Source organism: Culex pipiens, chromosome 2 (genome assembly GCF_016801865.2).
Source record: "Culex pipiens pallens isolate TS chromosome 2, TS_CPP_V2, whole genome shotgun sequence".
NCBI classification, from domain to species: Eukaryota; Metazoa; Arthropoda; class Insecta; order Diptera; family Culicidae; genus Culex; species Culex pipiens.
The window spans coordinates 28390560-28405308 of record NC_068938.1 but is presented as its reverse complement, the minus strand read 5'-3'; the positions used below and the strand labels follow the sequence as shown (position 1 = coordinate 28405308).

General features: G+C 34.5%; 1 protein-coding gene across 4 annotated transcripts in view; it reads right to left on the bottom strand.

Moving 5' to 3' along the window:
- Nucleotides 1-3035: 3035 nt before the first annotated feature.
- Nucleotides 3036-14749, bottom strand: part of LOC120415543 (P protein-like) — a 38842-nt gene continuing 27128 nt past the window's right edge. For all 4 annotated transcript variants that reach the window (XM_039577114.2, XM_039577111.2, XM_039577113.2 and 1 more), the window contains 7 exons: nucleotides 5084-6144; nucleotides 4909-5024; nucleotides 4715-4853; nucleotides 4170-4657; nucleotides 3772-4109; nucleotides 3624-3717; nucleotides 3036-3559 (listed from right to left, as the gene is read on the bottom strand). In XM_039577114.2, the coding sequence (XP_039433048.1) occupies nucleotides 3475-3559; nucleotides 3624-3717; nucleotides 3772-4109; nucleotides 4170-4657; nucleotides 4715-4853; nucleotides 4909-5024; nucleotides 5084-6144 (2321 nt within the window). In that variant the 3' untranslated portion in view covers nucleotides 3036-3474. The remainder of the gene's footprint in view (nucleotides 3560-3623; nucleotides 3718-3771; nucleotides 4110-4169; nucleotides 4658-4714; nucleotides 4854-4908; nucleotides 5025-5083; nucleotides 6145-14749) is intronic.

The window sequence follows — 14749 nt, the reverse complement described above, 5'->3', positions numbered from 1 at the left end:
AAAATTACCAAAATGACCAAAATGACCAAAATGACAAAAATAACCAAAATGACCAAAACGACCAAAATGACCAAAATGACATAAATGAGCGAAATGACCAAGATGACCAAAATGACCAAAATGACCAAAATGACCAAAATGACCAAAATGACCAAAATGACCAAAATGACCAAAATGACCAAAATGACCAAAATGACCAAAATAACCAAAATGACCAAAATGACAAAAATGAACAAAATGACCAAAATGACAAAAATGAACAAATTGACCAAAATGACCAAAATGACCAAAATGACCAAAATGACCAAAATGACCAAAATGACCAAAATGACCAAAATGACCAAAATGACATAAATGAGCGAAATGACCAAGATGACCAAAATGACCAAAATGACCAAAATGACCAAAATGACCAAAATGACCAAAATGACCAAAATGACCAAAATAACCAAAATGACCAAAATGACAAAAATGAACAAAATGACCAAAATGACAAAAATGAACAAAATGACCAAAATGACCAAAATGACCAAAATGACCAAAATGACCAAAATGACCAAAATGACCAAAATGACCAAAATTACAAAAATGACCAAAATTACCAAAATGACCAAAATGACCAAAATGACAAAAATAACCAAAATGACCAAAATGACCAAAATGACCAAAATGACAAAAATGAACAAAATGACCAAAATGACAAAAATGACAAAAATGAAAAAAATGACCAAAATGACCAAAATGACCAAAATGACCAAAATGACCAAAATGACCAAAATGACAAAAATGAACAAAATGACCAAAATGACAAAAATGAACAAATTGACCAAAATGACCAAAATGACCAAAATGACCAAAATGACCAAAATGACCAAAATGACCAAAATGACCAAAATGACCAAAATAACCAAAATGACCAAAATGACCAAAATGACCAAAATGACCAAAATGACCAAAATGACCAAAATGACCAAAATGACCAAAATGACCAAAATGACCAAAATGACCAAAATGACCAAAATAACCAAAATGACCAAAATGACAAAAATGACCAAAATGACCAAAATGACAAAAATGACCAAAATGACCAAAATGACCAAAATGACCAAAATGACCAAAATGACCAAAATGACCAAAATGACCAAAATTACAAAAATGACCAAAATTACCAAAATGACCAAAATGACCAAAATGACAAAAATAACCAAAATGACCAAAACGACCAAAATGACCAAAATGACATAAATGAGCGAAATGACCAAGATGACCAAAATGACCAAAATGACCAAAATGACCAAAATGACCAAAATGACCAAAATGACCAAAATGACCAAAATGACCAAAATGACCAAAATGACCAAAATAACCAAAATGACCAAAATGACAAAAATGAACAAAATGACCAAAATGACAAAAATGAACAAATTGACCAAAATGACCAAAATGACCAAAATGACCAAAATGACCAAAATGACCAAAATGACCAAAATGACCAAAATGACCAAAATGACATAAATGAGCGAAATGACCAAGATGACCAAAATGACCAAAATGACCAAAATGACCAAAATGACCAAAATGACCAAAATGACCAAAATGACCAAAATGACCAAAATGACCAAAATGACCAAAATGACATAAATGAGCGAAATGACCAAGATGACCAAAATGACCAAAATGACCAAAATGACCAAAATGACCAAAATGACCAAAATGACCAAAATGACCAAAATGACCAAAATGACCAAAATGACCAAAATGACCAAAATGACCAAAATGACCTAAATGACCTAAATGACCTAAATGACCAAAATGACCAAAATGACCAAAATGACCAAAATGACCAAAATGACCAAAATGACCAAAATGACATAAATGAGCGAAATGACCAAGATGACCAAAATGACCAAAATGACCAAAATGACCAAAATGACCAAAATGACCAAAATGACCAAAATGACCAAAATGACCAAAATGACCAAAATGACCAAAATGACCAAAATGACCAAAATGACCTAAATGACCTAAATGACCTAAATGACCAAAATGACCAAAATGACCAAAATGCCCAAAATACCCAAAATGACCAAAATGACCTAAATGACCAAAACGACCAAAATGACCAAAATGACATAAATGAGCGAAATGACCAAGATGACCAAAATGACCAAAATGACCAAAATGACCAAAATGACCAAAATGACCAAAATGACCAAAATGACCAAAATGACCAAAATGACCAAAATGACCAAAATGACCAAAATGACCAAAATGACCAAAATTACAAAAATGACCAAAATTACCAAAATGACCAAAATGACCAAAATGACAAAAATAACCAAAATGACCAAAACGACCAAAATGACCAAAATGACATAAATGAGCGAAATGACCAAGATGACCAAAATGACCAAAATGACCAAAATGACCAAAATGACCAAAATGACCAAAATGACCAAAATGACCAAAATGACCAAAATGACCAAAATGACCAAAATGACCAAAATGACCAAAATGACCAAAATGACCAAAATGACCAAAATGACCAAAATGACCAAAATGACCAAAATGACCAAAATGACCAAAATGACCAAAATGACCAAAATGACAAAATGACAAAATGACAAAATGACCAAAATGACCTAAATCATCAAAATTACCAAAATGACCTAAGTCTCAAAATGACATAATGATCAAAATGACTAAAATTTAGTTTATTTGACGTTCGCGTTTTTCCAACATGAAAACTAAAACATACATGTTCTGAAAATTTGATTGTTTCAGCACTCTATTGAGTGCTGTAATGAACCTTTAAGCACCATTTTTGATGATGTAGGGCATATCGTAATTAAAGAATGACTAGAAAATTAACCTTTCAGAAGTCGCGTTTTACGGCCTCGCTTACAAATGGTGAAAAAAAATTTTTGCGTCTGCCGAAATGTTAAGAAGTTATTTTCAAAATTATCGTTTATTGAATAAAACAAACGAACTCGATTTTTATGGTGGAAAATTTCGAATAAAATAATTGGGACGGATTCTCATATTTTATAACTTTATTCGTATCATACTAAAATCTCATACTTGTTACAAATAGATGCGAATTACAAACAAAGAAGAAACATTGTTTTTGATTTATTTTTTCGTGATTTTGGATAAACTAACTAGAAGAAGAATTAGCAGAAAAACACTGATTAGCACATTATCAATATATGAATATATATTACTTCCAATATAACTACAAACAACTCGCGCTCTCTCGCTCTCGCTCGCTCATCCTAGGGATGTTTTGGTATTGTTTGAAAACCACGTGTACACCGAAAAATTTGTCGGTTGTTCCTCACTGCGTGTCACTTTACACCACTCGTTGCTTTAGCTATGCTTCACTCGTGTGTTTATTTTTGCTTTGTTTCAGATCGATGATGGTTTTTTTAAATGCCTCCAAATTTATAGTTAGCAACTGCTGTTGTGGTGCATCTAGTGCCAGGCAAACACCACGTGGGCCATTATCAGATATCCGGTCGTCACGATCACACTCACCAACATGATGGGGAATCCCAGTCTAAAAATAAAATGTTGTTGGTTATGATTTTGAGGTTATGTTTGTTGGTTTTTATGGAACTCACTTAAAATAGTCCATGAAACTGAACCGATAGCCGTGCTGTTCTGCTATTCCAGCGCAGATGACGTTAGCGGAGGCTCCAACCAGCGTGCCGTTACCTGCAAGAGTGATAGTGAGTGCATGAACCCCGGCAAGCCCAAATCGGAACCCACCTCCAAGACAGGGGCCAAAGGCCAGCGCCCAAACCAGTGGCTGCAGGGGAAGACCAAGCGACGATTTCTCCGACAGCGCCACCACGATCTTGACCATCATGGCCGTTACGGGGATGCTGTCGACGAAGGCCGACGTAAGGGCCGAGATCCAGAGGATAAGGATGATGGCCATCGCGAGGCGGAAGTCTTCCGATACGCCCAGGATCATCGTCTCGGTCACGTGGCCGATCCAGTCGATGAAACCCATCCGCTCGACCGCTTCCATGAGGGTGAACATGGCGGCGAAGAAGAGCAGCGTTGGCCACTCAACGCGCGAGAGGACCGCGTCCATGTCGTTTCTGTTGAAAGATTAGGTTTGAGTTATTGTTTACGAACCCTTAGATATTGAAAAAAAATACTTGTCCGCGATGATCAGCAGTAGAATCACTCCGAGCAGTGCGGCCCATCCCGAGGACAGCCGACGCACTTCCGGTATCGACTCCAGGAAGAACAGCGCAATGATGAAGGCGCACGCCACTCCGGACTTGATCAGCAGTCCCTTGTTCTTAATGGGATGCTCCTTTTGCAGCTCCTCCAGCGTCGATCGGTACAGATCTTCCGGCACGAACGCCTTGGTCATCTTCTTCTTCAGCTCGTGGCGCAGCAGCCGCACCTTCTTCATGAGCGTCTCGCGCACAATGTTGGCATCCTTGGAGTACGGTGGGATCTTGCCGGCGGCCCGCTCCCAAACCTTGATGTTTCGTCGCAGCTCCTTCACGTCCTTTGGTTCGTGCATCCTGAGGTTGTTGATGTTTTTGTACTTGAGCCGGAGGTGGATGTTGGTCGTGATGACCACGATGATCACGCCGACCATCATGTGGGCGCAGAACGTCAAGAAGGTAACACCCTGGGAAAGGGGAGGAATGTTAGTATAGAAGATGACGTCATTTTGACGCGATCTTACGTGTTTCAAAATGTACTGATTTGACGTAATGATGATGTTTGGTGGATCTCCGACCGGGGTCATCGTTCCACCGATGTTGGCGTGGACGGTGATTGCCATCAACACTGGCACCGGATTCATGTCCATCACTTCACATAACCTGCAAACGGTATCGAATTGAGCTTATGATATCAAAATGATCAAATGAAAATTACCTTATAGTTATGGGAGCCATCAATAGTACGGTTGTGACGTTGTCCAGGAAGGATGAGATCAACGTAGTACAAATACACAAACAGTGAATGAGATTCCAAATCTTGCCGTTGGTGATCTACAATAAAAAGAAATCTCAAGATCGATCCAAAAATCTCCCCAAGAAACCCATCAAACCTTGTAGATGTACACCGCCAGGTAGTCAAAAATGCCCGTCTCGGCCATGATCGCCACCAGAATCATCATCGAAAACAGCAACAGGATCGTCTCGACGTCGATCCAACCCACGACATCCTCCATCGTAGGTCGATCGTTCAGCGCGGCCAGAATGGAGATTGCCAGCGTCGAAGCGATCACGGCCGCAAACGTTCGATGCACAATCTCCCAAATGATCAGCGCGTACAAGAAAATCAGCACAAAAGCCGCGTAGATCACCCCAATGTCCCGATTTACCGGCGACTGATCGTACTCGACCGCGATCGGAACGCTAGCCCGGACGTTGCTCTTGACCATCAACCGCACCGCACTGCTCTGCTGATGAATCCGCTCAAAGTTACTGTCGCTGATGTCGAACATGTGCTGCTTCTTGATAATCGGCGCACTATCAAACAGGTACGGATGGACAATCGGGATGTGCCACGGGTCGCTGATGTTCGCCACCGAACCCTCCGCGTACGACTCGTTCGCATTTCCGTCCAGCGTGGAAGTCAACGATTGCAAGTAAAACGTCAGATAGTTCTCCGTAATGTTGGTAAACGGCGTACTAAGGAACGTCCCCTCAAACGTAAACTTCACCCGCGTACTGTCCGGCAGATCCTTCAAAATGTACGGCCTGATCTTGCCCACCGGAACCGACAGGTGCTTCGCGAGCACGACCTTCTCGTCCTTTACCACCAGGAATGAAATGATCAACAGCCACGTAATGAACAGACAGATGATCTTCGAGTACTTCCGGAACGGGTGATCCTCATCCAAATGGTTCTGGCCGGTATCGTTGAGTTCGTCGTGCTTCGGCGGGGTAATGTTTCCGATGTAGTGACCCGCCAGGTGGTGCACGTGCGGCTTCGGGATGTCCTTCTTTTCCCGGATGTGGTCGATCTCCTTGCTCTGGCCGTGCTCGTTGGACACGTTGATGGTGATGAACTCGTTGCCGTTGTCCTCGTCCTCTTCTTCCTCCTCCTCCTCGACGTCGTCCTCCATGGGCTGGATCTCCGGGAAGGAGTCCTCGTGGTCATCGCCTGTTAAAAAACATAAAAATAATATCAGATTCAATATTTTGAAATTTTAAAAAGGACTATAGAGGGTAACTCATGATGTGTTACAAAATCTTGAGTTTGGTGATTATTGTGACTTTTTCAATGTTTTGAACAAAATACAGTACTTGTTCGGTAACTGGGCTGAGAACGTAGCCCAGCACCGAATGCTGCTCGCTAACTGGGCTGAACGAAAAATAACGAGGGGACTACCGATGCATTTTATTTTCATGATGAAATATAAAAAAATGTTGATTAAATTTATTTACATTGCATAATTTTCATATTTCTTTAATTGTTACTTGAAATTACATAAAAATTTGAAAAAAGTTTTTTTTATTTACTTAACATAATTTTTGCATCCATTAACCCCTCGGTCATTTCGGTTTGTTTTGGTTTTTGGCGTTTGACTACATTTTAACTGGGCTACTGCCCAGTTATCGAGCGCCCAGTTAAAAGCAGCCCAGTTTAACAACGCCCAGTTACCGAACAACTTCTGTAATAATATTTTTCTGAGGTCATACTTCTAATGAATATCCTATACTTTTTATGTAAAAAAGTATGTAGTAATTTTGGTTGTCTCTTACTTTGTTGCGACTGAAACCTTATGTTTCATATAAGAAATGTAAAAAAAAACTCTAAAAATAAAAAAGGTGCAAAAAAATTAAGAAACCAGCTGATAAACTAAAGATATAATCGGAGATCATGAATAAGCCTAAAACTACCAATGTCAAACAAGAAATAGACAAGATAAATGCGTATAAAATACTTTAAAAAGAATAAGCAAAGACATTAAACCAAAGAAGTAGAGTGTTTTTCGTAGCAACTTTACTTCCTGGACAAAGGAAAAAAATAAAAATGATCCAAAAATAATAATTTGAGCAGTAGAGGGTATATCAACAAAACTTGTGACATTTTCATGTGAAAAGTAATGGTGCCTAGGATTCATTAAATGGAAATTATTCATATTTCAATTTAGGTTGTTAAATTTTTCCCTTAAATAAAATAAAGATTCTGATAAATATAAGCATGACTCCTCCTAGTTCCGTAGACAACACAACTTATGGAAGACAAATGAAATCAAAATGACCTTAGCCTTAAAGCTTTTAAAGAAAAATGAAATCAAACATATTGAAATGTTTGAATTTCATAAGCTCATCAGTCCCAATTTTTTACTTTTCTTTGTGAAATTTAACACCACATCTCCAAAGCTCTTAAAGAAATTGTAAAGCAACTATTGACTTTTTCGTGACCTTCAGATTTAAGGTAATTCATAAAATTCAAAGTTCAAATAGAATTACCAATTTTGAATTTTCTTAAATATTTTTAAAAACACATTTTCAGTAAAATAAATCTTAAATGCTCTTTTTTTTATAATATTGAATTTTGAATATCGATCGACTTTAAATATCTCTCGCGCTACAAAACGAAGCAAATGTATCATAATACTAAAAAAATATCAAAAAGAAGCTTACTATTCTTTGACATGTGATTCTAAAATGATAGCGTGGTTGTTTTTTTTTCTTTAAATACTTATTTTCTATAATTAAAAATATTGTTTTGTTTACATTTATCGCTTCTTTTTTAAATTAAAGGAATAAATAAAAAAACATGGATTTTTAGAAGTTTCCGGAATATCTGAATTCAGTTTAATAAAAACGAGAAGCACACAAAAAATAAAAATAAATTTGTTGATAGGATTTTTGTTGCTGAGAACCATAATAATTTAAAATAAATATATAACGAAAGATCATTTTTTACATTGCAAATCAAACCAATAGTTTACGAAATATCTATTTTAAAGTTTAAAATTAAAATTTAAGAAGCTGTTTTCCAGTATTAAACACCGACTTAGATGTATCTAAAAAAACACCTGCAAATGTTAATCACATAGCACTTTACCCAAAATTATGTAAAGTCACTTTAGATTGCAAACGTAATTTTGAAATAAAATGTGTTTTTTCTGACAACATTGTAAACAACTGTTCTCATGAAATTATGTCTACATTTTTTCCCACCAAACGCCAATAATGCTTTTTTTAGTCCCCAATAGATTAAAAAAAAATCTAAAATTAGAAAAACATGGATTTTGGGATTTATCTTTAAGTGACAAATAAAAACATATTAATCAGGAACTGGTCATATCCTATAACGTTGCCGAAGACACCAAATTTATCAGAAAATCCCTTCAAAATATACAGATTTTTGAATATTGACATGCCTATTTTGTATGATTAACCCGCATAATTGTATTGAGACTTGCATGAATAAAAAACTAAAAAAAATAAAAACTAAATCAGTCTTTAAACATTGGGAATGGACAAAGATTCATTCAAATAAAATATTCAAAGAAAAGTCTTTTTGCGTAAGTATTACTCAAGTGTCAAATTCGATGTCCCCATTTGACACCTAACATGACTTAACGCGCTTCTCGCTCAGCTTTGCAAGTCCCCCTAATTCGATTATCCCGTAATAATCTTGACCCGTTTCCTCAGCACAACACGCGAAAAGCCATTGTGTCAACAGAATCAATCAATGTGGCTGCCATCGAAAGGCCGGGCCAGCACGTGCCAAGAACAACACAACAAGCTCAACTAACTGAATCATAAATGAGATTTAAAAGGCTACTCGGAGATTTTGTTGACAGAGTTGTCAAAGAAGACGCTCGATTACCTTTTCGAGCGGGTTTGAATTCAAAGAAATTTTCGGTGCTCTCTTTGTTAGGATGCTCGTGAATTTGGGGACTCTTCAGAGAGTAAATGTTTGCCCGGAACAGGTCAGATGGCGTTTTTTTTTATCCATCCAACAAGTACAAAAAGCCACGAATGGACACAAACGGATGTCATGAGAACCCAAAATTGACACACAATGGCCTCGGTCTGCTTGGAAGTTCAAATTATACTCACGCGTGGTTTGCCAAAAAATGTGCTCTATTATCACTCTAAATTGCGTAGTAAAGCAAAAAAGCAATCAGATGTCGCATATAAATCATCGTTGATTTAGCACAAAAGTTACATTGAGATTATTTCTACAGCAAACAGATTTCATCTCCCCTGACGGAGTACTCTCTTTGAGTTCAGGTGCACTCAAACTTAATCAGATTTATTTTGAATGCAATTCAATTTTCCTCACTTGACACACGTGTTGCTTCGGTCAAAGGGAGACGAAAATTGAATTTGGAAAACTCAATCAGCTTACTTAGAAAAAATAGCAAATTCTTCAAAGTTCACTAGCCTTGCTTGGCAAGTAGTCTCCACATTCATACCATCACCCACAACACTTGCACTTTCAATTTCCAACCCACTTGCATCATCATCTGCTGGAGTGTTTGACCCAGATCTCCATTCTCGTATTGTGCTTCTAATTTCCGCACAGCCACTTCCGCTCAATTGCACATCCTCCTTGTGATTGCGATAAATTGTGTATGTTTCGTTGCAGACGATGAGATGAATTGCGTTTTGGTGCGATTTACTAAGGTAGAGAGATGGTTCGGATGTGGCGCCTAAGAACGACTTATATAAAGTGTGTTTTGCAATTAAGTTGATTGAATCAATCGCAATGATATAACTGCTCATCATACAAATATTAAAATTTAGCAATGATTTCAACAGCTTTAGACATTGTTGTGACAGACGAAGAATAATCACATATTTTGGAACTAGTAGCTTCATAATTTGAAAAATCAAATATTTTCATGAAAAATTATATTGAAATGACTTTCGTTTAGAAACGGAGATCCTTGACTTTTTTTTACTAAAAAGTTTTCAAATTAAAACTAAGGTTATTACAATGAATGGAATTTCAGAATAGTTTTTTTTAATTTACCCAATTGTTTCCCACTGTTAATTGCAAGTTATACATTGATTTTACGGTTCCACCTATAAATTTCATAACTTTCTTCTAATTAATTTGTAGTTTTTCGATCCCCGACTAAATCGTTAAAAATCAAATTTGAAGTCAGATCTTTGAACACATTGTTTCAGTTATGCTACTGTCCAAAACTTGCAAAATAGAAATGATTTTTGAACAAAATCTTTTATTTAAAGTTTTTTGACTTTGGTCGATCCGCGGTCAAAAAATTCAAATTATGATAAGAGATCAAAAGTGCCCTATATATATAAAAATATTGTTTGAATGAAATTGGTGACCTGCGCCCTACAAGCTTGTTAGTTTGAAATCAAGAAAATGCATTCGAAGTTTTACGATAAAGAATAAAGTCCATTGATTTTTGGGGCAGTTTTTGAAAGGAGAGGGGACTAATACTAGATTTATAATTTGCATTAGTCTTGGATTAATTTAAGATATTTTCCATAGTTCTGTAAAAAATAATCGAATTAATTGTTTAAAATTACAAAAGCAGTTGCAGCATTTTCTGTTCTTTTGATTAGAAATATTGAAAAATAAATGAAATCAAGAAAACAGAAAATTTCACAAAAGTTTTATTTTAAGCATTGAAAACGGACCTATAGATTCTGAGATTGAAAAGTCAGTTAAAAATTGGGTGACACTTAAAAAAATCATTTTCAGCGATTCGCATGCCTTGTGAGGCTTTGTATTAAAAACTTATTTGCACGATTTTCAAATATCCAGAGAGAAAATTGCAGGAAAAATATAATTTATTTTCAAGAAATATTTCAAAAATGCATAAATAACGAAAAGATTTTTTTCATCAAAATATTGGTTACGTACTTTTCGATTACAAATTCGATTTATCTTTTAAAAAAACATTACTCATTGTTTTGCCCAGATTTTCGATATGATCCACGATTTTTTCAAAAACTCATATCTCCTATACCAGATTTTGTCCCACTACGCACTATGGCTTCAAAAGATGTTTTTTGTTAGTCTCGTAAAACATTTCAAATTTTTTTGTACAAATAAAAAAAATGGGAATGGGAAGTTTAAAATGCAAAATAAACAAAATCGGATATTTTTTCCATATAAATATTTTTTTAAAGTCCTAGAAGACACCAAATTGATCAGAGAATCTCTTCTCAAGATACAGAATTTCCGACATTCAAAACTCCAGCTTCGCATAATTGTACGGATACTTGCATAAAAAAATAATGATGGCTTTTTTGAAGTAGAAAATTCACAAGCAAAATTTCAGCAAAAGACGAAAATATAAAATAAAAAGTCTTCAACATACTTTCGAAATTATAGGAGAAAACTTAGTATTTTTATTGTTACATATTAAAAACTTAAACTGTACATTATTAATCTAAACTGTACATTATTGAAAACTATATTTTACGGATTATACTCAAACTGCGAGTTTCTTGAAAATAAATACTTCAAAGTTGTTCCAAGAGAGAATACGGGTAATTTTAAAGTATAAAAATTCGATTATCATGTTTGAAATACCTAAGGATTCTTTATTTGATTTGATTTGACAACATACTCTACGTTACACAAACTAAAAGAAATTAGATATACTTTGAAATTTGGTTTCTATATTGGTCAAAAGGTGTCATCTACAACATCATGCTATACATAAATTTAAATAAAATTTTGAAACGTACTCAAAAAAAAAACTAAAATTTCGATCACAAGTTAATTTACTTATTGCAGTAATAATCGATTGTGGTAAAATGTACCCCATCTTCTCTTTTTTCCATTTTTTGCATTAAAAATTGATCGACATGTTATTTAAAGGTTATGCTATTACAAATCGTCTGCTGTGCGCTATCTTGTGACATAGACCATTTTGGTCGAAAATGAGTTAATGATGACTTTTTGCTATACTTAACAAACACTACAAGATGCTTTAACCCGATTTTGGAAACTCGCTTCCGTTTCCCGGATATCGCAATACACACTTGTGACATGGACCAATTTATCATCAAAATGATCGTGCACACTTGTGACACGTCATACATGGTGTTGAAAAATGTGGAAATTTTTTCTTGTTTTTCACAAATTTATGTTGATACACATTTTCTAAACTATTGATTTATGTCTATTTTAGTTTGTACAATTTTACTTTCGAAACACACTTGTGACACGTGCTTTTCAGATTTTAGATTACATAATTTACTGTATCTTTTGACTGGTGTAACCAAATTAGTTGAAACTTGGAGCGTTTGTTAAGCGATAGTATACGAACCGATTGCTTCAAAAAGTTTGGCTCTACCATTCATAGTTTTATAAATATTTATCATCGAACTTTAAAAATCGATTTTCTCGAAAAGTACTAAATGGTCGTTGTCACAAGATAGCACACAGCTGACGAAATACCAAGTTGAATTCCAAGTTTATTTTTCCCTAGCCAAAATTTCAAAAATGATTTTAAAAAGATTTTATTTTCAAACAGAATCAGTTAAATTATTTAACGTGAAGACTTCCATCATTGTCATGATTTTTCGTTCAAAGATATAATTTTTGCGTCGCTTTCAATATTTTAACAAAATTCTTTCAACAAGTTGTTTAGAATAGTGCCCTACACATGCTGATTCCTTTTGGTAACGATTATCCCATTCCTTGTAAAGTTATGGAAATCGTCATTAATCAATGATTGCCAACTAAGACGTCAATGACTGTGCCACAAAATTATATAAATTTTGAAGCACATTTGATTTAGATCAAAAATTCTTTCAGTGGCTTCAAGAAGGCAACAACCGGCACATGCTGAGTCCTTTTGGTGCTGAAATTCGTTAAATTGAATTTAATACAGAATATTTTATAGTGATGATAAATTCTCTTCGAAAATGATCAACGGCTTCACCTTAAAGCTGAAACAATCTAAATGTCTAAAAACAAAATTGGGTTTCAAGTTTTTATTCCACCTGAACCAAAAAAATGTCAAAATTTAAAAAAAGGATCTTCAACTAATATCTTCAATATCTCTGTGGTGAGCAGTTCTCTAGGATTTCGGTCATTCGATTTTTTTTGTATTTTTTAATCCGACTGAAACTTTTTTGGTGCCTTCGGTATGCCCAAAGAAGCCATTTTGCATCATTAGTTTGTCCATATAATTTTCCATACAAATTCGGCAGCTGTCCATACAAAAATGATGTATGAAAATTCAAAAATCTGTATCTTTTGAAGGAATTTTTTGATCGATTTGGTGTCTTCGGCAAAGTTGTAGGTATGGATACGGACTACACTGGAAAAAAATAATACACGGTAAAAAAAATTTGGTGATTTTTTTATTTAACTTTTTATCACTAAAACTTGATTTACAAAAAAACACTATTTTTAATTTTTTTTATTTTTTGATATGTTTTAGAAGGCATAAAATGCCAACTTTTCAGAAATTTCCAGGTTGTGCAAAAAATCACTGACCGAGTTATGAATTTTTTAATCAATACTGATTTTTTCAAAAAATCGAAATTTTGGTCGTAAAAATTTTTCAACTTCATTTTTCGATGTAAAATCAAATTTGCAATCAAAAAGTACTTTACTGAAATTTTGATAAAGTGCACCGTTTTCAAGTTATAGCCATATTTAAGTGACTTTTTTGAAAATAGTCGCAGTTTTTCATTTTTTTAAATTAGTGCACATGTTTGCCCAGTTTTGAAAAAAATATTTTTGAAAAGCTGAGAAAATTCTCTATATTTTGCTTATTCGGACTTTGTTGATACGACCTTTAGTTGCTGAGATATTGCAATGCAAAGGTTTAAAAACAGGAAAATTGATGTTTTCTAAGTTTCACCCAAACAACCCACCATTTTCTATCGTCAATATCTCAGCAACTAATGGTCCGATTTTCAATGTTAATATATGAAACATTTGTGAAATTTTCCGATCTCTTCGAAAAAAATATTTTTGGAATTTTCAAATCAAGACTAACATTTCACAAAGGCCAAACATTCAATATTACGCCCTTTTAAAATGTTTGTCTTGATTTGAAAATTCCAAAAATATTTTTTTCGAAAAGATCGGAAAATTTCACAATTGTTTCAAATATTAACATTGAAAATCGGACCATTAGTTGCTGAGATATTGACGATAGAAAATGGTGGGTTGTTTGGGTGAAACTTAGAAAACATCAATTTTCCTGTTTTTAAACCTTTGCATTGCAATATCTCAGCAACTAAAGGTCGTATCAACATAGTCCGAATAAGCAAAATATAGAGAATTTTCTCAGCTTTTCAAAAATATTTTTTTCAAAACTGGGCAAACATGTGCACTAATTTAAAAAAATGAAAAACTGCGACTATTTTCAAAAAAGTCACTTAAATATGGCTATAACTTGAAAACGGTGCACTTTATCAAAATTTTAGTAAAGTACTTTTTGATTGCAAATTTGATTTTACATCGAAAAATGAAGTTGAAAAATTTTTACGACCAAAATTTCGATTTTTTGAAAAAATCAGTATTGATTAAAAAATTCATAACTCGGTCAGTGATTTTTTGCACAACCTGGAAATTTCTGAAAAGTTGGCATTTTATGTCTTCTAAAACATATCAAAAAATAAAAAAAATTAAAAATAGTGTTTTTTTGTAAATCAAGTTTTAGTGATAAAAAGTTAAATAAAAAAATCACCAAATTTTTTTTTACCGTGTATTATTTTTTCCAGTGTAGTCCGTATCCATACCTACAACTTTGCCGAAGACACCAAATCGATCAAAAAATTCCTTCAAAAGA